The 22,642-nt window shown below is 47.5% G+C and overlaps 1 protein-coding gene across 1 annotated transcript; it reads left to right on the top strand.

The window, feature by feature from the left end:
* Nucleotides 1-1,564: 1,564 nt before the first annotated feature.
* RNF125 (ring finger protein 125) lies at nt 1,565-22,642 on the top strand. Its single transcript, XM_038766519.1, has 6 exons — nt 1,565-1,797; nt 10,801-10,954; nt 12,513-12,607; nt 16,034-16,124; nt 17,675-17,782; nt 22,386-22,642. The coding sequence occupies exons 1-6, from the start codon at nt 1,565-1,567 to the stop codon at nt 22,470-22,472; spliced, it is 768 nt and encodes a 255-aa protein (XP_038622447.1). The 3' UTR covers nt 22,473-22,642.

The following is a 22,642-nucleotide window of genomic DNA, read 5'->3' on the forward strand; positions in this document are numbered from 1 at the left end:
TGGCTAGAAGCAGAATAGATTAGTGGAAAGGGCATCGGCCTGGGAGTCTGGAGGCCCAGGTTCTAATCCCAGTTCTGCCCCTTGCCTACTGTGCGACTTTGGGCTGAGTAAATACCACGGATTGATTGACTGAGTGATGATGGAACGATTGAATGGGGTCCGAGATGCGCAGGGCCCTATCCCGGGGTCCGGCTGGGCAATTCCCTGCTCAGTCCTCCGGCAGGAGCGCACCAAATTGGGAATTATGTAGTGGCCGCGCTCCTGTTTTCAGGGATTCGGCCCAGGCGGGTCGATCCGGATTGGGAGGACCCAGGAGTCGGGCCCAGGTCAGCCCCACGCCAGCAGCCGGGGCTCCTCGGGGCCGGACGCTGCAGAGGGTGCACTGACCCTCCTCCCCTTCCCCTGCATCCCCTCCCTTCTCCGCTTTCTCCTCTTTCCTTGCCTTCCCTCCCCTCCTCCTCCCCCCACTCTTCCCTCCTTCACATCCCCCCCCTCCATCCTTCTCTTCCCCCTCCGCATGCCCTCCCTCTCCCCCGCATCTCCTCCCTCCATCCTCCTCCGTTCTCCTCCCCTCCATCCCCGTCTGCTCTCCCCCTCCCCATCCCTCTCCTCCTCCCCCTTTGCATCCCTTCCTCTCCGGCTTTCTTCTCCACCCCCTTCTTCGTCCTCCTCTCCCCCTCCTTCCCTCTCCATCCTTTCTCTCCTCCTCCTCCTCCTCCTCTCCATCCCCCTCTCTCCTCCTCCTCTCCATCCTCCCTCCCCTCCTCCTCTTCTCCATCCTCCCTCCCCTCCTCCTCTTCTCCATCCTCCTCTCCCCTCCCTCTCCATCCTCCTCTCCCCTCCCTCTCCATCCTCCTCTCCCCTCCCTCTCCATCCTTTCTCTCCTCCCCGCTTCTCCATCCTCCCTCCCCTCCTCCTCTTCTCCATCCTCCTCTCCCCTCCCTCTCCATCCTTTCTCTCCTCCCCCTCTTCTCCATCCTCCCCTCCCTCCCTCTCCTTATCCCCTCTTCTCTATCATCTTCTCCCCTCCCTCCCTCTCCTTATCCCCTCTTCTCTATCCTCCTCTCCCCTCCCTCCTTCCTTATCGCCTCTCTCCATCCTCCTCTCCCCTCCCTCTCCATCCTTTCTCTCTTCCCCCTCTTCTCCATCATCCTCCCCCCGTCCCTCTCCTTATCCCCTCTTCTCCATCCTCCTCTCCCCCACTCCATCCTTTCTCTCCTCCCCCTCCTCTCCATCCTCCCCTCCCTCCCTCTCCTTATCCCCTCTTCTCCATCCTCCTCTCCCCTCCCTCTCCATCCTTTCTTTCCTCCCCTCCTCTCCATCCTCCCCGTCCCTCTCCATCCTTTCCCTCCTCCCCCTCTCTCTTTCTCCCTCCTCCCTCCCTCTCCCTCCCTGTCTCTCCCCGGCCCCCTTGGCCCCTCCTCGGGGCGGGCTGCCCGGCTCCCCCTCCTCCTGCTCCCCTTCCTCCTCCCCTTCCTCCTCCCTTTTCTCCTCCCTTTTCTCCTCCCCCTCCTCCTGGGGCCCCGGGCCCGGGGACGCCTCCCCAGCCTGGCCTTGCGGGGCGATGGGCTCCGTGCTGAGCGGCCCCGAGGGCGGCAGGCCCCCGGCCCCCGCCCGCCCGGACCGCCGCCCCCCGGACCGCCGCGGCCAGGACCACCGCGGCCCGGCCCACCCCCCGGCCCGCCCCCCGGACGGCGTCCCGGCCCCCGGGGCCCCGCAGCTGCCGCTGTCCTCCTTCGACTGCTCCGTCTGCCTGGAGGTGCTGCACCGGCCCGTCAGGACCCGCTGCGGACACGTGTGAGGGCCCACACGGGACAACGGCACGGGGCACGGGGAGCAGGGCACAGGGAGCAGGGCACGGGGAGCGGGGCACGGGGCGCAGGGCACGGGGAGCAGGGCACAGGGGGCAGGGCACAGACCGCGGGGCACGGGGCGCAGGGAGCAGGGCACGGGGCGCAGGGAGCAGGGCACAGCACAGACCGCAGGGCACAGGGAGCAGGGCACAGCACAGACCGCAGGGCACAGGGCGCAAGGAGTAGGGCACAGCACAGACCGCAGGGCACAGGGCGCAAGGAGTAGGGCACAACACAGACCGCAGGATGCAGGGAGTAGGGCACAGCACAGACCAGGGGACACGGGGCGCAGGGAGCAAGGCACAGCACAGGGCAGAGGGAGCAGGGAGCAGGGCACAGCACAGACCGCGGGGAGCAGGGCACGGCACAGACCGCAGGGCACAGGGAGCAGGGCACAGCACAGACGGCAGGGCACGGGGCGCAGAGAGCAGGGCACAGCAAAGACCGCAGGGCACAGGGGGCAGGGCACAGCACAGAGCACAGGGGGCAGGGCACAGTACAGAGCACAGGGAGCAGGGCGCAGGGCACAGCACAGACCGCAGGGCACAGGGAGCAGGGCACAGCACAGACCGCAGGGCACGGGGCGCAGGGAGTAGGGCACATGGCGCAGGGCCCAGGGAGCAGGGCAGGGCGCAGGGCAGGTACCTGGGTCGGCACCGGGCGAGGGGCACCGGGCGAGGGGCACCGGGCGAGGGGCACCGGGCGAGGGGCCTTGGCATTGGAAAGCCAGGAGGTGCCCTGGAAGGAGGAGCGGCCGGAGGAGGAGGGAAGGAGGGTAACTGGGGTAGGGTGGGGTGGGGGGCTGGGCTGGGGACCCCGGGGGACCCCTGGGGACCGAGCGGCCGTGCCCGGGGCACAGGGGGCACGGGGTGGGGGCCCCGCGCTGCCAATGGGAGGGCTCGGGGCTGCGGCCAAGCCGGGCTGTCACTCCATCCATCGGATTTCCTAAGCGCTTACTGGGTGCTGACCAAGCTGGACCCCAAAGCTAGGCCATGCCCAACCCTGGCACAGCGCCAGGGCCCTGCCCAGCTGCCCCCCGACAAAAAAAAAAAAACCAACAACCACCAAAAAACAGCAAAATTCCCCCACCACCTCCGGCGCCTCGAGATGTTGTGTTTGCCGGAGCTGTGTACGTGTTGCAAAACACCCAGAGCGTTTCCTCTGGCCGAGAGAGCTGGGCACTGCCAGGGCCCCAAACCACCCCCCTCCTCCACCCCCGGAGTTTGGCAAGAAAACAGCTTGGGGACAAAGGAATCGCCAGTCAACCGTAGTTATGATTAATAATAATAACAATAATGGTATTTGTAAGCGTTATGCGTCAGGTACCGTATTAAGCTCTGGGGTGGACTCAAGCAAATCGAGTTGGACACAGTCCCACGTGGGGCTCGCAGCCTCAATCCTCGTTTCACAGATGTGGAAACTGAAGCCCAGAGAAGTGAAGTGACTTCCCCAAGGTCACACAGCAGACAACTGGCAGAACTTATCAGAATCCATGACCTTCTGATTCCCAGGCCCGTGCGCTATCCACTAAGCCATACTGAGCATATACTGTGGGCCGAGCATCGTACTAAGTGCTCGGGAGAGTCTAATTCAACAGAGTTGGTAAACACCATCGCTGCACACAAGGCGCTCATAGCCTAGAGGATGAGTCTTCGGGGCAGGTTGGCGGGGCAAGAGGAAGAAAGGACCGGATTCCGGGAATTCCGCCTCCTGCCCTAAGTAACTGAGGCACTGAGAAGCTAAGTGGGAGTCAGAAAGATTCCCAAGCCCATACTCTATCCGCTAGATCACGCTGCTTCTCAAACCAATCAAGCAATCAGCGGTATTTATTGAGAGGTTCCGGCATGCAGAACGCTATACTAAACTCTTGGGAGTGCAAAGTTGGTAAATATGTTCCCTGTGCACAACGAAGTACTACTAAGAGAAAGCTTCACATCAATCAGTCCGTCCATCAATCGGATTTATTGAGCACTTATTGGATGCAAGGCATTGTACTAATAAACACTCGGGAGAGTGCAATAAACAGAATTTGTGGACACGTTCACCGTGAGAGGCAGCGTGGCATAGTGGAAAGAGCACGGGCTTGGGAGTCAGAAGACGTGGGTTCTAATAATAATAATAATAATGGTATTTGTTAAGCACTTACTATGTGCCAAGCCCTGTTCTAAGCGCTGGGGTAGATACGAGGTAATCAAGTTGTCTCACGTGAGGCTCACAGTCTTAATCCCCATTTTACAGATGAGGGAACTGAGGCACAGAGAAGCTAAGTGACTTGCCCAAAGTCACAAAGCTGACAAGTGGTTGAGCCGGGATTAGAACCCATGACCTCTGACTCCCAAGCCTTTGCTCTTTCCACTAAGCCATGCTGCTTCTTTGGCTCTGCCACTTGTCTGCTGTGTGACCTTGGGCAAGCCACTTAACTTGTCTGTGCCTCAGTTCCCGCATCTGTAGAATGGGGATTAAGACTGTGAGCCCCAAGTGGGATAACCTGATTACCTTGTACAGTGCTTGACACACAGTAAGCGCTTAACAAATGCCATCATTAGTATTTATTTTATGTTCCCTGTCTACAACGAGCTTACAATCTAGAGTATCTGGGAAACAGGCGGGGAATGTGTCTGCCAACTCTGTTATATTGTACTCTCCCAAGCACTTAGTACAATGCTCTGCACACAGTAAGCGCTCAATAAATACTTTTGATTGATTGATTAAAACCTTGTTATTTCCCTTTAAAACTGAATCGTGCCTCCCTAAACTGTATCTTGCAATGTTAATATAGACGGTGGAGTAGTGTGGTTTCTTTCAGGGGATTGTCCTTTGAACTCATATTTCACTTTCACTCCACTTTTTAGGGGGACGAATCCCATAGCAGCTTTGTCTCTTGGTCTAGTGCTCATTTTATAGAAATGTGGTGGGGATTAGGCACGTGTGACTGTAAGGTGTAGTAGTTGAAGATGCTTTTTATAACAGCCCACAGAGAGTTGTTGCTTGCTTATATTTATCCAAAGGCCCACGCTGTGCAAATATGACAAAGCTCCAACATCACTTCTATATTGTGCGTGTGGGCCTCCAGTATATCATCATCATCAATCGTATTTATTGAGCGCTTACTGTGTGCAGAGCACTGTACTAAGTTCTTGGGAAGTACAAGTTTAACACATCTTTGTCCTTGGTGTTTGAAAAGGATGCTACAGATGACTTCGCTATTTATGTTTGTGAGGGAAGCTGAAAGGCTGATCGATAAGCAACCTGCAGAGCAGGTCGGTTCCATTTTGCTTACGGAGGGAGATTGTATTTTAATTAATGGTGTGGAGGCTGTTTTCAGGTCCCCTTGCTGTTTTCAGCATTGCCTCAGCCTTCTGGACAACAAGATGTTCTCCTTCCGTCTTAAACTGTGAGCCTCATGTGTGACAGACTGTCTCCAACCTAATTAACTCGCAAAGCAACATGGCCTAGTAGATAGAGCATGGGTCTGGAATCAATCAGTCGTATTTATTGAGAGCTTACCATGTGCAGGGCACTGTATTGTGACCTTGGGAGAGTTCAACATAACGATATAACAGACACATTCCTTACCCACAGTGAGCTCACAGTCCAGAGTGGGAGACAGACATTGACATTAATAGAGAAATTATAGATATGTACCTAAGTGCTGTGGGGCTGGGGCCGAACAAGGGGGTGAAAAAAGGGGGAAAGTCAGGGAAGTCTTATGGAACTGGGTTCTAATCCCGGCCCCGCTACTTGTCTGCTGTGACCTTGGGCAACCCACTGTTGGGTAGGGACTGTCTCTATATGTTGCCAACTTGTACTTCCCAAGCATTTAGTACAGTGCTCTGCACACAGTAAGCGCTCAATAAATACGATTGATTGATTAACATCTCTGTGCTTCAGTTGCCTCATCTGTAAAATGGGGATTAAGACTGTGAGCCCCACGTGGGACAACCTGATTACCTTGTATCTACCCCAGCGCTTAGGACAGCGCTTAACAAATGCCATCATTATCATTATAATAATAATTATTATTATCTATCCCAGCACTTAGTACAGTGCCTGGAACATAGTAAATGCTTAACAAATACCATAAAGATAACCTGTATCTATCCCAGTGCTTAGAAAAGTGACAAATAGTAAGCGCTAAACAAATACCATAAAAAAGATGTCACCTTTCAGCACAACGTGTCTGCTTCTGTTGCTGCTCCACAGCTCTGCAAACCCATCTGAAGTTGTGCTCCTGTGTGTCCTTAATGCCAAATCAACTGTCCCAATATGCTGTAGATCAACACAAAAAACATATTGATCGTTTCTTGAGCAATAGTCAGGCAAGATTCTGTTGACATCGGAATGAGGGAACACTCATTGCCGGGAGAATAAGTTCAAAACAAACACAAGGAAGCACTTTTTCACCGCTCTGGTGATAAACATGTGAATTCAAGACCACAGGAAGTCGTGCAGGAAGAAAGAATCAGTAAGGAGCTTACAGTCTGGAGCTGAATAGGCCTAACAAATGGTAAATAATTATTGGCTTGGAAAAGACTGAGTGAGGCAGATATGAGAAGCGGCATGGAGTAGTGGATATTGCACGGGACTGGGAGTAAGAAGGTCATGGGTTCTAATCCTGGCTCTTCCACGTGTCTACTGTGTGACCTTGGGCAAGTCACCTCACTTCTCTGGGCCTCAGTTACCTCATCTGTAAAATGGGGATTGAGACTGTGAACCCTATGTGGGACAGGGATTGTGTCCAACCTGATTTGTATCCGTCCCGGTGCTTAGTCCAGTGCCTGGCACAAAGTAAGCGCTTAAAAATGCCATAATTAGTATTATTATTATGATTACCTCTATGCTAGCACTCAGCACAGTGCTTGACTCACAGTAAGCACTTAATACATACTGTCCTTAGCCAGATTTGCTTTTCTTGACCCACCTTAGCTGACTTCATGCTCCCGAATGGTACACTGAGAGAGAAATATGCCTCTGGGAAGAAATGATTAAAAAGTTGCATGCTGGAGACATTGAGATTGGGTTCAGAATGCAGTGCAAATTTGGTCTGGAAAGCTACAGAGTAACCAAGATTTTGAATAGGAGTCCAGTGGGTAAAAGAGCAAAAGATTTATCCATCTTTTTTAAAAGTTTCATTCCAGAGAACAAAACGTGCATTCTTTCCCCCCTTCATGAATGTTTGGACTTCAGCAGAGTCAGTTTTTCACACTTTGAACAGGATTCACATGTGCTCCTGGCTAATGGGGAAATTATCTTGGACAATACTGTTGTGCAGGGAGGGAGTGGGTGGGAAGGCTCTATGTGTGAGCCTGTTGTTGGGTAGGGTCCGTCTCTATATGTTGCCAACTTGTACTTCCCAAGCGCTTAGTACAGTGCTCCGCACACAGTAAGTGCTCAATAAGTACGGTTGAATGAATGGTTCCTGAGCTGGAGACAATCTTCTGGTTTGGAGAATTGACTTGCGTGAAATGCATTATAGTGGTTGCAATGTTTTTAGCTGAGGGATCCTAGAGAACTGCTGCATTTTTTGAGCCTCTTTAAATATCTTGTTTTCTCTTTGTTCGGGTTGGGGAGGAAGCAAATAACTAGAAAAAGCAGAAGTCCAAATTGCAAACTAAATTTCCCTCCCTCCTTCCTCCTTTCCCCCTTCTTTGTTTGGACAAATGTGTGTGTAGTGTTCAGAGGGGGGGTGGGGTCATCATAGTTCTCATTTGGGCAAAGGAACTTGGGTCTCTTCCACGCCACAGATGTTCCCGACAGCAGACAGTCATTTGTGTCGTCTAAACTACTGGCTTTCTTGGGCTAAAATGCAATTTAAAAATGCAAATGAATGGCCGTGTAATGAGGCTTTTCCTCTGCTTTATGAACCTGAACTGTGGACAGATTGCTATACTAGGGTGTTTGTACTACTCTGACTTCCCTGAAAAGGCAAAACAAAACTATCTCAGGTTTATACAACTGTGTAATTTAGTGTGAAGTTGACAAAACATGGTTTGCATCCAAATGGAAAACCCAAGTTCCCAGTGAGCTAAACCTCCTTTGCATTTTTTTAAATCTAGACCTCTTTTAATTGGGTTTGACATGTTGTAGAATATACAATCGTTTAAAGAAGTAGCCTAATTCGTTTTCCTGTCCAGGCAAGAATTCTATCAGTGTAATGATTCTGAAGTGCTTCAACGTGCCTTGGCCTGGATCACCTTTTCTCCCTCTCCGATCAGTTCATTCATTCAATCATATTTATTGAGCGCTTACTGTGTGCAGAGCACTGTACTAAGTTCTTGGGAAGTACAAGTTGGCCACATATAGAGACGGTCCCTACCCAACAGCTGGCTCACAGTCTAGAAGGGGGAGAGAGACAACAAAACAAAACCTATTAACAAAATAGAATAAATATATACAAATAAAATAGAAGGGGGAGACAGACAACAAAACAAAACATATTAACAAAATAAAATAAATAGAATAAATATGTACAAATAAAATAAATAAATAAATGGAGTAATAAATACATACAAACATATATACATGTATACAGGTGCTGTGGGGAGGGGAAGGAGGTAAGGCGGAGGGGATGGGGAGAAGAAGGAGGGGGCTCCGTCTGGGATCAGTTGTTATTCCTTGTGCGTGGAAGAGCTAGTGATAGTAATAATAACGGTGGTATCTCTCAAGTACACTCTATACGCCAAGCACTGTACTAGATTCAAGGAAATAAAGCTGGACAAAATTCCTGTCCCACACAAGGACTCACGGTCGAACACTAACCTAATCTCTGCACCTCGATCTTGTCTATTCCCCCACAGACCGCTTGCCCACATTCTCCCCTGGATCTAGAACTCCCTCCCACTTCATACCCGACAGTGCATTAGACTCTCCACCTTCAAAACCCTCCTAAAATTACATCTCCAAAGGGCTCCCTCATCTGTAAAATGGGGATTGAGACTGTAAGCCCCACATGGGACTGTGAGCCCACTGTTAGGTAGGGACCGTCTCTGTATGTTGCCAACTTGTACTTCCCAAGCGCTTAGTACAGTGCTCTGCACACAGTAAGCGCTCAATAAATACGACTGAATGAATGAATGAATGACTGTATCCAACCCGATTTGCTTATATCAACCCCAGCACTCAGTACAGTGCAAGGCACATAGTAAATGCTTTAAAAAATGCCATAATTATTAATTATTATTATTATTGACTGTACACTTGGCTGTGTTCCCCTTAGGCACCTTGACACTCACCACAGCCCCACTGTACTTATGTAAACATCTATTTCCTCGATTTCTTCCATCCCTAATCCATTTTAATTTCTGTCTTTCCCTGTAGGCTGTAAGCTCCTTGTGGGCAGGTATCGCATCTACTAACTCTGTGGTATTATACTTTCCCCAGTGCTTAGTGCAGTGTTCTGCCCACAGTGAACCTTCAATAAATACTATTGATTGACTACCAAGATATTCTATCATCAGGGCTTCAAACTCTCCCAACTGTTTGAAGGAGACATTCTTCTTTACTGGAAGGCAAAGATCCCCAGATGAAGGGTGCTGTAGAAGTTCAAAGCAGTATCACAGCAATACCTTCAATAAATACTATTGATTGATTAGGAGGGAGCACAGGCACTGAATCCCCACTGTTGTGATGTATTCTCCCAAGCGCTTAGTACAGTGCCCCGCACAGCACACAGTACATGCTCAATAAATGTGATTGATAGATTGAGAGAGGAAAAAACTGAAATCCAAGGTAACACAACAGGCAAGAGGTGGGGCTGGGATTAGAACTCAGGTCCTAGGACTCCCAGGCACAAGCTTTTCCACTTAGCCACACCTTGAGGATGAGGAGGGGGATGGATTGAATTGATACCAGTGAATCTGAAGCAACCGATGTTTCAGAGTTTGGACAGGCAGCAGATCTCACAATGCAGCTTCCAGCTAGCCTCATAGTGATTCCCCCACCACCGCTTCTAGATTTCACTGTCTTGGGATCCATCATCTCATAGCACCGGTAGAATCTTAGTATACAAATAGTTCATTGTCCAAACACAATGGGCTATTTATATACATTATTCTCTGAAACCAAACTGTGAACATGCTGTTATCACAGAGAATCTTAACCCAGAGACGTACCGTGGTCTCTGTTAAAGACCCAAAGGAGAGTCTCCCCTTCCTTAAAAGAATAGAACACTTATTTGTGGTGTTTGTTAAGCACTTATTGTGTGCCAATCGGTAGAATTTATTGAGCACTTACTATGTGCAGAGCACTTTACTAAGCACTTGGGAGAGTACAGTAGGACAGAATTAGCAGACACACTTCTTGCCCATAAGGCGCATACAGTCTAGAGAGGGAGACACACATTAATTTCCCAGGCACTGTACTAAGTGCTGGGGTAGATAGACGCCAATCAGGTTGGACACAGTCCTGTCCCACATGGGGCTCACAGCCATAATCCCCATTTTACAGATGAGGTAACAAGCAAAGAGAAGTCAAATGACTTGCCCAGGGTCACCCAGCAGACAAGTGGCAGAGGCAGAATTAGAATCCAGGTCTTTCTGACTTACAGGCCTGTGCTCTATCCACTAGGCCATGCCGCTTCCCACTAGGCCGTGATGGTTAGTTAGATTTGCTAGTTTTGATTCTCCGATATCTCAAGGGTGAGGCTCGTGGAGAATTTCCAACGTTTTTGTTTCTGGTCCAGGCAAAGAGGAAAGAAGCAACGGGCTTATAACCTGCATTCCTGTCTGCCGAAAAGTGTCTCTGGTCCAAACCAGTTCCATGATCAAACCCGTAGTTTCCAGGGAGGCTGGTGGGTGAAGAGAAGAGAAGGAGGTGGTAATGGCTGTGTAATGTTTATTGTGAAGGGTTTGAGATTTATTCACTTCATTTGGGGACTGTTGGAGTTGTTACGAGGAGGAGTTTTCTTCCCCCCTGAGGAAGTGTTTATATTTTGACTTGTTTTGGATAGATTTTGTCGCTCCTGCATTGCCACAAGCCTGAGGAACAATAAATGGACGTGCCCTTATTGTCGGGCTCACCTTCCTTCTGAGGGTGTTCCAGCTGTTGATATTGTTAAGAAAATGAAAGCTGCATACCAGGACTGCACAGAGTGTGAAACACCGGTATGTATCTCCAAAAACAATGACCCCCCCCTCGTCCCCCAGGACCCACTAACTCCTTTTCAGAGTTCAAGAATGCAATGTGGAAATCCTCATTTTTGAGGTCTCAAGAATGGAAAAGTTTGAACTTTGCATTCAAAAAGGCTGTAAAAAAAAAAACCCCACGGGGTGGGGGATTGTCAAAGAGCTAGGTTGGGTGACAAAATCATGGAGTACTGTTGCATCAAGCAAGCCACTTTGGAAGGCCTTCCCTGCCTTTGCTGGTATCCTAAGAAGGGAGTTAGTATTGCAAAGGGTTTTCAGCTTTAGTTTTAATGATTGCTTTCTCTGCAGGAACTGAATATGTCTGACACAGAGGGTTTCATGGTCAGAGTTTTAGCTTCCGCAGTTTGAGCAAAATATAGTTCAAAATCTGTCTGACGTCCTACCGCAGAGAACAAAGCTTCCTGTGGCCCAAGATCTTATCAGGATCTCCAATTAAGTAGTTAGCAGAATTTGTACAGTGAGTAACAGACTTCCTTACCAGGGTCTCTGAATGTATATTTGCAAAAACAAGTGTTCTTTATTGAGGGTTCATAAAATGGAATGCATTAGCCATCTTTTGTATATACTATTAATGGGCTTATTATGTGTGTCCTCTGCAGAGTATAGAGTCGTGGTATTTATGTCATACCCTGGGGTGCATTCTTGAAAAATGAGACCACCAAAAACAAGTCCTATAAATGAATGAATGAGAAGCAGCACGGCCTAGTGGATAGAGCATGGGCTTGGGAGTCAGAAGGTCATGGGTTCTAATTCCGCCTCCGCCACTTGTCTGCTGTGTGATCTTGGGCAAGTCACTTAACTTCTCTGTACCTCAGTTCCCTCATCTGTAAAACGGGATTGAGACTGTGAGACCCACGTGGGACAGAGACTGTGCAACTCGAATTGCCTGTTTCCACCCCAGTGTTTAGTACAGTGCGTGGCACAAAGTACTTAATAAATACCATAATTATTATTATTATTATTAAAGTTGAAATGATCAAACCCTGGCATTGAGATACACCAAGGTTATAACTCCAAATGGGCTTTGGTAATACCAGTGTAGACAATAATAATAATAATAATAATAATATTTATTAAGCGCTTACTATGTGCAAAGCACTGTTCTAAGCGCTGGGGAGGTTACAAGGTGATGAAGTTGTCCCACAGGGGGCTCACAGTCTTAATCCTCATTTTACAGATGAGGGAACTGAGGCACAGAGAAGTTAAGTGACTTGCCCAAAGTCACACAGCTGACAATTGGCGGAGCCGGGATTCGAACCCACGACCTTTGACTCCAAAGCCCGTGCTCTTTCCACTGAGCCACGCTGCTTTCAGCATTTCTTGAGAACCTGTTGTGTTCAGAGCACTATACTAAGCATTTCGGAGTATGGCTCATGAAACTTTGCAATGAAATAATCCCCTACACAGACTGGCCTGGGGGAAACATGATTTTGAATGGTGGCAATAGCAAACAAAAGAAGCCAGGATTAAGCAAAGGATTAAAAGCTAATTTATCCGTCATCCATTTTTTACCTAGGTGTGTCTCAGTGAAATGCGAGCACATATAAGGAATTGCAACAAATATATAGAAAAATATGGACCTCTTCAAGAGCTTGGAGAAATAGCAATGAGGTAAAGTGTTGGAGGGAGAAATATGGGCCAGGTTGTGTGACTGAGTTATTAAATTTATAAAGATCTGCAGTTTGAGAAAAATAGTTCATGTACTTGTAATAATAACATCGTCCTGTGCTAGGCACCTAAATATAAATATTTATATTTGTATTATTTATATTGTCTGTCTCCTCCTCTAGGCTGTAAGTTCATTGTGGGTAGGGAATGTGTTTGTTATACTGTACTTTACCACGAGCTTAGAACAGTGCTTTGCACACAGTAAGTGCTCAATAAGTACAATTAGCAGAGTGATTGACTAGGCGTTTGGGGAGTATAGAATCAAGAAGTGACAGGTTCCCTGCCTACAAAGAGCTTACATTCTCACATAGTGTTTGTAGCTTCCCAGCTAATGTTACTACATGGTATTGGCAATTATTTATCTTGGGGTCGAAGATTACAAAATCCTTTTATAATAATAATGATGTTGGTATTTGTTAAGCGCTTACTGTGTTCAACAGGGGAAGAGTCGGTGCAGTTTCTCCAAACTCTCAACCAGTTTGTATAAAAGTTGATCTAGAAAGAGAACGTAAAGGGCCTTGCCTTAGACTACACAGTTCTCCTGATGTGCCGTATTCTGTGCAGTGTTCTGATCAGTTTGTTGGGTAGGGACTGTCTGTATATGATGCCAATTTGTACTTCCCAAGCGCTTAGTACAGTGCTCTGCACATAGTAAGTGCTCAATAAATACGATTGATGATTGATGATGAAGAGGAGGTAATCACAACCTGCGGCCTGCTATTGGCCGTCTTGCCCATCTACCTCTTACCGAGCTTCTTCTAATGCCTCAACTTCTAGCCTGCCATCTTGATTTCCTTTTATATGGCAGAGGATGGAAAATATGTCCCTCATCACAAATGGGACTACCATAGAAACCAGGGCCCAAGCCTCCCCCTTTTTTTTTCTTTGTGGTATTTATTAAGTCCTTACTATATGCCAAACCCTGTACTAAGCACTGGGGTTTCTAGACTGTGAGCCCGTTGTTGGGTAGGGATTGTCTCTATTTGTTGCCTAATTGTACATTCCAAGTGCTTAGTATAGTGCTCGACACACAATAAATGCTCAATAAGTCCCTACTATGTGCTAAACCCTGTACTAAGCACTGGGGTTTCTAGCCTGTGAACCCGTTGTTGGGTAGGGATTGTCTCTATTTGTTGCCTAATTGTACATTCCAAGTGCTTAGTATAGTGCTCGGCACAGAATAAACGCTCAGTAAGTCCTTACTATGTGCTGAACCCTGTACTAAGCACTGGGGTTTCTAGACTGTGAGCCCGTTGTTGGGTAGGGATTGTCTCTATTTGTTGCCTAATTGTACATTCCAAGTGCTTAGTATAGTGCTCGGCACACAATAAGCGCTCAATAAATATGACTGAATGAACGAGTAAATGCAAACTAATCAGGCTGGACACAGTCCATGTCTCACCTGGGGCTCACAGTTTTAATCCTCATTTTACAGATGAGATGGCTGAGGCCCAGAGAGGAGAATTGACTTGCCCAAGGCCACACAGCAGATGAGTGGTGGAGCCAGGTCTTCCAACTCCCAGACCTGTGCACTGCCCATTAGGCCATGCTGCTTCTCACCGTCAAAACTCAACCAGTTCTGAACATGGCAGTGAGCAGGCTCCTTCCACACTCATTCCCCAACCCTCTGAGGGGCCTCGTCCTCCTCCAGCCTGGCATCCCTCCATCACAATGCACCTCTCTTCTGGAGCTCAGCTGGGACTCTGATGTCCTTTCCACTCTGCTGCCCTCCACCCCACCCACTCGGGACAAAATCCGACCCCAGGGGACATCCAGCTGCCTGCTTTGGCTTCCAGCCACCCATGGGCCTCATAGTCTAAAGAGGAGGAAGCACAGATATTGAATCCCCATTTTACATAATAATAATTATGGTATTTGAGCACTTACTCTGTGTCATCCACAGTCCCAAATGCTGGAGTAGATGCAAGAATCCCTGTCCCACATGGGGCCCGAAATCTAAGTAGGAGGGAGGACAGGTATGGAAGCCCCATTTTACAGTTGCGGAAACTGAGGCCCGCAGAAGGGAAGTGACTTGACCAAGGACAAACAGCAAGATGTGGCAGAGAAAGATTAGAACACAGGTCATCTGTGATTTTTAAGCCTGTGCCCTTTCCACTAGGTCACGCTGCACAGGTTGATGCTCACAGCACAGTCGTCATTCCCCACTTTTCCTGGGTGCAACTTTTAGGCAAGCACTGGAAGTGTATTGTGTGTAATAATGGGAATGGTGGTATTTGTTAAACCCTTACTGTGTGCCAAGCGTGGCCTAGTAGATAGAGCACATGCCCGGGAGTCAGAAGTACCTGGGTTCTAATCCCACCTTCGCCCCTTGTCTGCATTGTGTCCCTTCATTTCTCTGGGCCTCATTTACCTCAGCTGAAAAATGGGGTTTAAGACTGTGAGCCCCACGTGGAACACGGATTCTGTCCAACCCAAACAGCTTGCGTCTATCCCAGCGCTTAGTATAGTGCCTGGCACATAGTAAGTGCTTAACACGTACAATAAAAAAAGCACTGTATTAAGCACTGGGATAGATACAAGATAATTAGGTTGGACATAATCCCTGTCCACATGGGGTGCACAGGCTAAGTAGGAGGGAATAGGATTTAATCCCCATTTGATAAATGAGGAAACTGAGGTACAGTAAAGTTAAGTAACTTGCCTAGGTGTCACGGCAGAGAAGTGGCAGAGTCAGGATTAGAACTCAGGTCCTCTGATTCCCCGGTCCATGCAGCAGGCAGAATACCATTCATTCATTCAATCATATTTATTGAGCACTTACTGCGTGCAGAGAACTGTACTAAACGCTTGGGAAGTACAAGTCGGCAACAGACAGAGACGGTCCCTACCCAACAATGGGCTCTGTCTAGAAGGGGGAGACAGACAACAAAACAAAACATGTAGGCAGGTGTCAAAGTCATCAGAATAAACAGAATTATAGCTATATACCATCATCATCATCAACCCATAGCTGCTCTAAGCCTGACTCCAATGCAGACTGAAAGAAGGGAGGAGAAGAGGTTGTTCTGCCCTCTGCCTCGCCTGAAAGTGATTAGGTGAGTGTTGGACCACTTCAGGAGAGAAAATTTGGTTCATCATTTTGTTTAGCCTGGCCAAATCCTTTGTGGGAGTGGGGAGGCTGGCTGGATTCTGCTCATTTTCCACATATGAAAATGCAAGCTCAGGAAGGTCAGGTTGGCCTGAGGTGACCCAGTGAGTCAGGGACAGAGCTGGAATTCTATCCCAAATTTCCTGACTCAGTTTGGTCCGGTTGCCGCTCCTGCTTCCAATTCAGTGACCACCGGTCTCCGTTATTGCCAGGGTCAGCTGCCAGGTGTGTCCTGTTTATATATTATATCCTATTTGCAGGTGTGTGTGTCCATTTTGCCAGCGAGAACTGGATGAAGATGGCTTGTTGGATCACTGTCTTACTTATCACAAATCAGAGAGAAGGCCAGTGGTAAGCATCATGAAAATCCATTTAAGGGGGAGACGGACATTACTATAGATAAGTAAATTACAGATATGTACATGATCTGCCTCCCTATTCCCTTAGCCCCATTTAACTCTTGGAATCCAAGATCATGTCTCCCTTGGGGATGAGAGTCAAATCAATGGAGTTCCCCTTCTATCCTCTTTCTCTCCCTCTCAGACTATGTGGTGGGAAAGGAGAACTATACCACTAGTCATACCGACAACAACACAGTGAGAAGTTCTGGTGAGGTGCACAGATTAGCGAAATGTTTCTGCCAAGTATTCTTTAAAGCACAGGGCTAGATATGGGGCTTTACTGCGATTATCTGCACACCTCTGGGTACTCCCTTTCAATCTTTATAATTCCTTCAATTTTATATAGTGCTTTTATTTTGGAAAGCACTTTGCCATTACCTATTGCATTTTTTTCCTTCCAACATCCTTGTGAAGTTGGAAAATGCCAGTATTATGATGATAATGGCACTTGTTAATCACTTGTGCCAAGCATTGTACTAAGCACTGGGGTGGGTACAAGCAAATCAGGTTGGACACAGTCCCTGTCCCGCTTGGGGCTCACAGTCTCCATCCCCATTTTGCACAGGTAACTGAGGCCCAGAAAAGTGAAAAGACTTGGCTAAGGTCACACAGCAGACAAGAGATGAAGAAACTGATGTTTGAAATCAGAAAGTGTGGTTTAGTGGGAGTCCCAAGGACCTAGGTCCTAATCCCGGCTCCCCCAAATGTCTGCTATGTGACTAGGGAAACTTCTCTGGACCTCAGTTACCTCAACTGTAAAATGGGGATTGAGACTGTGAGCCCCATGTGGGACAGGGACTGGGTCCCACCTGGTTAACTTGTATCTATCCCAGCGCTTAGAACAGTGCTTGGCACATAGAAGGCACTTAACAAATACCAAAAGAATAATGGTAATAATAATAATAGGCCATACTGCTTCTTACGGACCACTGCCCTTCTCCCCTTTCTTGTCCCTGCTCCTGAAAATCTTCGATCAATCAATTTTTTTTCTTGAGTATTTATTTTGTGTAAAGCACAGTACTGAGCACTTGGGAGAGTCCAGTACAGCTGGTAGTGATGATCCCTGCCCTCAGAGAGCTTATAAGCTAGCAGTTACAGGTAAGAACACAGCCAGCAGTCATGGTGGTGACACTGTAACTGAACCATAGTTGTGTTATCTGCTTCTGCTTAAGCTTTCCAAGTAAGGCCATCAGGTTCAGTGAATGAGAGGCCCTCCTACCTACCTCCGATGCCTTCTTCCTATCTTAGGGACAAACTAAGGCAATTCTGCTAATATTTTGTAAGCACCTTGTACCAGGTGGGTAATAGAATGGCTTAATTCCCTTAGACAGCATCATACTAGATGGTGTACAGAATACTCCAGTCTTTTCCTGTAATAGAAAAGCTTTCTGTCAGAGAGTTTCCCTTTATCTAATTGCAGCACTAATGAATTGTTCTATGTCTAATGGTCTGTATTATTACCTTGTTGAAAATGCAGTTTCTATCTTTGTTGATTTCCAGTTCTGTCCACTCTGCCGCTTGATACCTCCTGGGGATCCAAGCAGTTTCACCGGCAGCTTAATCAAGCACCTGCAAATAAGGCACACTTTGCTTTACGATGACTTCCTAGTGAGTAAATGACCTGATCGTTTTTCTTAAGTGGCTGTGTTGGCCGTGAAAACAGCCTTATCTTGTAAACGGAACTTGAGGAGAAAGAATATTTTGGTCTGCCAGAATGTCCCTCATCATACCCCACAGACAATCACTCTCCCCACATTCAAAACCTCATAGTCTCGTATTTACTGAGCGCTTACTGTGTGCAGAGCACTGGACTAAGTGCTTGGGAGAGTACCATGAGAAGCAGCGTGGCTCAGTGGAAAGAGCACGGGCTTTGGAGTCAGAGGTCATGGGTTCAAACCCCGGCTCCCCCAATTGTCAACTGTGTGACTTTGGGCAAGTCACTTAACTTTTCTGGGCCTCAGTTACCTCATCTGTAAAATGGAGATTAAGACTGTGAGCCCCCCATAGGACAACCTGATCTGCTTGTAACCTCCCCAGCGCTTAGAACAGTGCTTTGCACATAGTAAGCGCTTAATAAATGCCATCATTATTATTATTATTACCATATAACAGACACATTCCCTGCCCACAACGAGCTTACACTCTAGAGGGGGAGACAAACATTAAATAAATAAAACATTATTAAAAACCCAGCTCCTCCAAGAGACCTTCCCAGACTAAACCCTCCTTCCCTCTTCTCCCACTCCCTTCTGTGTCTCCCTTGCACTTGGATTTGCACCCTTTATTTGCCCCACCCTCAGCCCCACAGCACTTAAGTACATATCCATAGTTTACCCTTCTGTCTCCTCTAGAATGCAAGCTCGTTGTGGGCAGGGAACGTGTCCACCAGCTCTGTTATATCTTACTCTCTCAAGAGTTTAGTACGATGTTCGGCCCACAGAAAGTGCTCAGTAAATACAATTGATTGAAATACGATTATCTCCGAGAGGCCAGGATGTGGCAAACACTACTCTCTCAGGGAGCAATTGTGCAGAGAACTGAAATGGCAGATAATACATTCACACCTCCATCCATACACAGATGCACCTCTCGCCAAGGAAATAGCAACTGGAAGTCAAGGCTTCCAGCAAAGGCAGCCAAAGTCTGCCTTTCTACTCTCAACAGGTGGATTTGCAGGTGCTTGCAATAGGGACTGGGGCAATGAGCTAAATCCAGGCTTGCTCCTAATCCTCCCCAACCCAGGGCAGCTTCTGGGGCTGCTATTTTGCAGGTGTTCAAACCCTCCTGGAGGCTTCTGAGTACAGAGTGGCTGCTTGTTCCCTTGGTCGGAGATGAAAGTGTACGTATGGGTGTGCACTTCTCGTAATAAAAATAATTATGGTATTTGTTAAGCACTTACTAAGTGCTGGGGGGGGGGGAATACAAGCAAATCAGGTTGGATCCAGTCCCTCGTGGGGCTCAGAGTCTTAATCCCCGTTTTACAGATGAGGTAACTGAGGCACAGAGAAGCGAAGTGACTTGCCCAAGGTCACATAGCAGATAAGTGGATTAGAACCCAGGACCTTCTGACTCCTAGGCCTGTGCTCTATCCACTAGGGCAGGCTGCTTCAGTAGGAAAACAAGAAGCCAGGATGATGCCGAGCCAGGGAGAAAGAAGGAGAAGAGAGTCTCAGAGATAGCTGATCAGCCCCATCCACTTCTTGGGAATGCATTGAATAGGGTGGGAGGTGGGGGGAGAATAAGCCTTTAGATCGTACAGAATTTCCAGTAGTCCATAACCTAAATGCTGAGACCCTTATCCAGTGTGAAACCATTTTCCACCACCCTCCCTTCCTTCTAGCCCTGCTGTTGGTCCAGCAAAAATCTATCAATTGTATTGATTTAGTGCTTACTGTGTGCAGAACACTGTACTAAGTGCTTGGGAGAGTAACAGACAAATTCCCTGCCCACAATGAACTTGCAGTCAGTCATATTTATTGAGTGCTTTCTGTGTGTAGAACACTGTACTAAGCCCTAGGGAGAGTACAATATAACAGAGTGGTAGACACATACTCTGCCCACAGTAAGCTTAAGAGCGCTGCTTTGGGAATGAAGAGGATTGGGTTATAATCCTGGGTTCTAGAACTGAGTTCTAATGGGGACAAAAATGGCACCTGGTTTTTGCACTATGCCCCTCTATTTGCTCAGTGTCTCCAGCTGCACCCCAGCTGGTAGGAAAAAGAGAATGTACCTGTCATTGCACAAACCACGAGCACTATAATCAATTCCTCTGGGCAGTTTCGTGGGCCTAAAGTTTCAAAACTGAGGCTCATCCTAAATTCCTGACTGGAGACTCTATCAGACTCTATCGTCATCTCCCTTTCCTGAAAATCATCCAAAATACTAATGAATGGCAATGGGTGCTTTCTTCTTTATGAAGTTTGGGTACTAATATAACTTGTTTTTGAGTAAAGCAGTGATATTTGTTGAACGCTTACCATGTGCAGAGCACTAAGTGCTTGGGAGAGTACAACACAACATAGTCGATAGTCACGTTCCCTGCCCATAATGCATTTACGATCTGGAGGAGATACTGACGAATGAAATGAATAAGCAGAGTGAGTTCAGTATCCACAAAATCCAGTGAGCAATCCATTTTGAATTCTGGTGAAAGGAGAAAAACAAAGGTGACTTTATTTTCTGTGCTGAGCTCAAAAGAGTTAAGTAGTTCTATTAGTCTAATTCCCTGGAACACAGAACAATTCTCTTGTTTTATCACCAAAACTGAAGCACACCAGGAAAATAAAGCTAAGAGGATGGGAGGTGGCGGCGACCAAAGCCAGCTACAAATTAGTTGTCCACTCTTTCAGCCAACATGTCTGTCATTGCCATTAGCATTAATGTAAAAGGCAAGCATAAATCTTGGATATGTCAAGTGAGTAGCTTCCAGTCTGCTTAGTCACATGCATTATTGTGTGACACTATTTTGCTGTCATTGCTCCCCATTCAGGGTTTTTTGTTTTTGTGGAGAACTCCAAGCAAAATAGTTTTGTATATCGGACCAAAATTCAATACTAGCCGATGAGCCACATTTGAGGGAGTGTAATAACCAGAAAGGACGCATGCAGATCTGTTGGGACTTAAATACAATTTGCCTGGCCCTCAAGTTCAGGTGATAATATTAGGTTTTCTCTCTATTTCTTCTGATCTGCCATCATCCACCCACTGCCCTCAAACCACAAACAGCAGTTGAGAGGGAAAGGAGGTGATATACCTGGGTCCAGGGAGAGAGCCTGACCAATTTGGTACCAGAACAGGGGAAAACAAGAAGAACTGAAGGAGGCAAACAGTATCTGAGGATCGGTCATAGAGGAAAGCAAAGCTCCAGGCAGGGCCAAAGTGGCCAGGATTTCTAGGTAGGCTTCTATCCAGATACAAACTGGGGCTTGGCCTGATGAATAATAATAATTATTATTATAATTATAACAGTGATATTTGTTAAGCACTTACTATGTACCAGACACTTTAAGTGCTGAGATAGATACAAGCTAATCAGGTTGGACACAGTCCCTGTCCCATGAGGGGCTCAAGGTCTTAATCTTCATTTTATAGATGAGGTAACTGAGGCACAGAGAAGTTAAGTGACTCACCCAAGATCACACAGCTGACAAGGATTAGAACCCAGGTCTTTCTGACACCCAGGCTTGTGCTCCTTCTCAATGCTAATGAGATTAATTGATTAATTCATTAATAATGGCATTTGTTAAGCACTTACTATGTGTCAGGCACTGTTCTAAGTACTGGGGTAAGTATAAGGGAATCGGGCTGGACACAGTCCGTGTCCCACATGGGGCTCACAGTCTTAATCCCCATTTTCCAGATGAGGAAACCTAGGCCCAGAGAAGTGAGGTGACTTGCCCAAGATCACACAGCAGACAAGTGGCGGATCTGGGATTAGAACCCACATTCTCTGACTCCAAAGTCCGTGCTCTTGCCACTAGGCTGTACTACTTCCCTGACCATGGTGAAGCTGTTCTGGGGCTCCAGAAGTTTGGGACGATCTGGAGCCTGTTCAGAATCCAGGATCCTGATCTGGCTGGGACTGGAGGAGATCCAGACGGGACCTGGGCCCCCTAAGGTTAGCGTGGATCAGGGGTAGACCTCCCACCCTTAGAGTTGGCCTGGAACCAAGAAAGCAAAAGGCTTTAACCAACTCTCCTCACTGTTCGACTGCTCCTTCCCACAAGCTTTAGCCAGGACCCCCGCTATCGGAGAGCTTCGATTTGGAGGACACAACTCCTACCTTCCCGTGGTTAGCTAGGTAAAGGCTTGCTATGCTGTATTCAATCAATGGTACTTGAGCACATTCTGTGTGCAGAACGTTATACTAAGTGCTTGGGAAGGTACAGTACAACAGAGTTGATAGGCAAGTTCCCTGCCCAAAAGGAACCTGCATCTAGAGGAGGAGCTTCTGGTGTTGGATATGTATTGGGTGCGGCCAAAAAAAAAAAACAACAATGTCGTTGGGGATTTCTACCCATAGGAGCTGCCATCTGGGTCGTCTGAGGTCCATATTGTAGGTGTTAAATAAATTGGCTTCTTTCTCCCACTCTGAACTGCCAAACTTTACCGAGCAAACCGCCTAAGAATGTAGAGTTCAGAGACCAGGCTGTTTTGTTTTAGAGCAAACCGGGTCAATTTGTACACCTACAAGACTCTTCCTTTATTTCAGGACTTTAATATAATAGAGGAAGCCCTCATCCGAAGAGTCTTAGACCGTTCGCTTCTAGAATACATGAATCATTCTAGCAGCACCTAATCTGCCGATGGAGAAAACTGCGTTTCAGAGATGGATGTCATTGCAAAGGGCATTTAGGTGCTATGTTAACAATTACAGGGAAATTGTCAACCTTTTGAAGGAAAGAATTCAGCATTCCCTTTATATGTCTACCACCGTTTTGCCAAGGGATGTTCAACTTATCATTTACA

Source organism: Tachyglossus aculeatus, chromosome 25 (assembly GCF_015852505.1).
Source record: "Tachyglossus aculeatus isolate mTacAcu1 chromosome 25, mTacAcu1.pri, whole genome shotgun sequence".
NCBI lineage: Eukaryota > Metazoa > Chordata > Mammalia > Monotremata > Tachyglossidae > Tachyglossus > Tachyglossus aculeatus.

Bases quoted from the DNA above. Each gene is read 5' to 3' on its own strand.
- RNF125 (XM_038766519.1), top strand. From the start codon at position 1,565: ATGGGCTCCGTGCTGAGCGGCCCCGAGGGCGGCAGGCCCCCGGCCCCC. The intron at 10,955-12,512 runs GTATGTATCTCC...TTTTTTACCTAG, and splicing joins GCACAGAGTGTGAAACACCG to GTGTGTCTCAGTGAAATGCG. The intron at 12,608-16,033 runs GTAAAGTGTTGG...TCCTATTTGCAG, and splicing joins CTTGGAGAAATAGCAATGAG to GTGTGTGTGTCCATTTTGCC.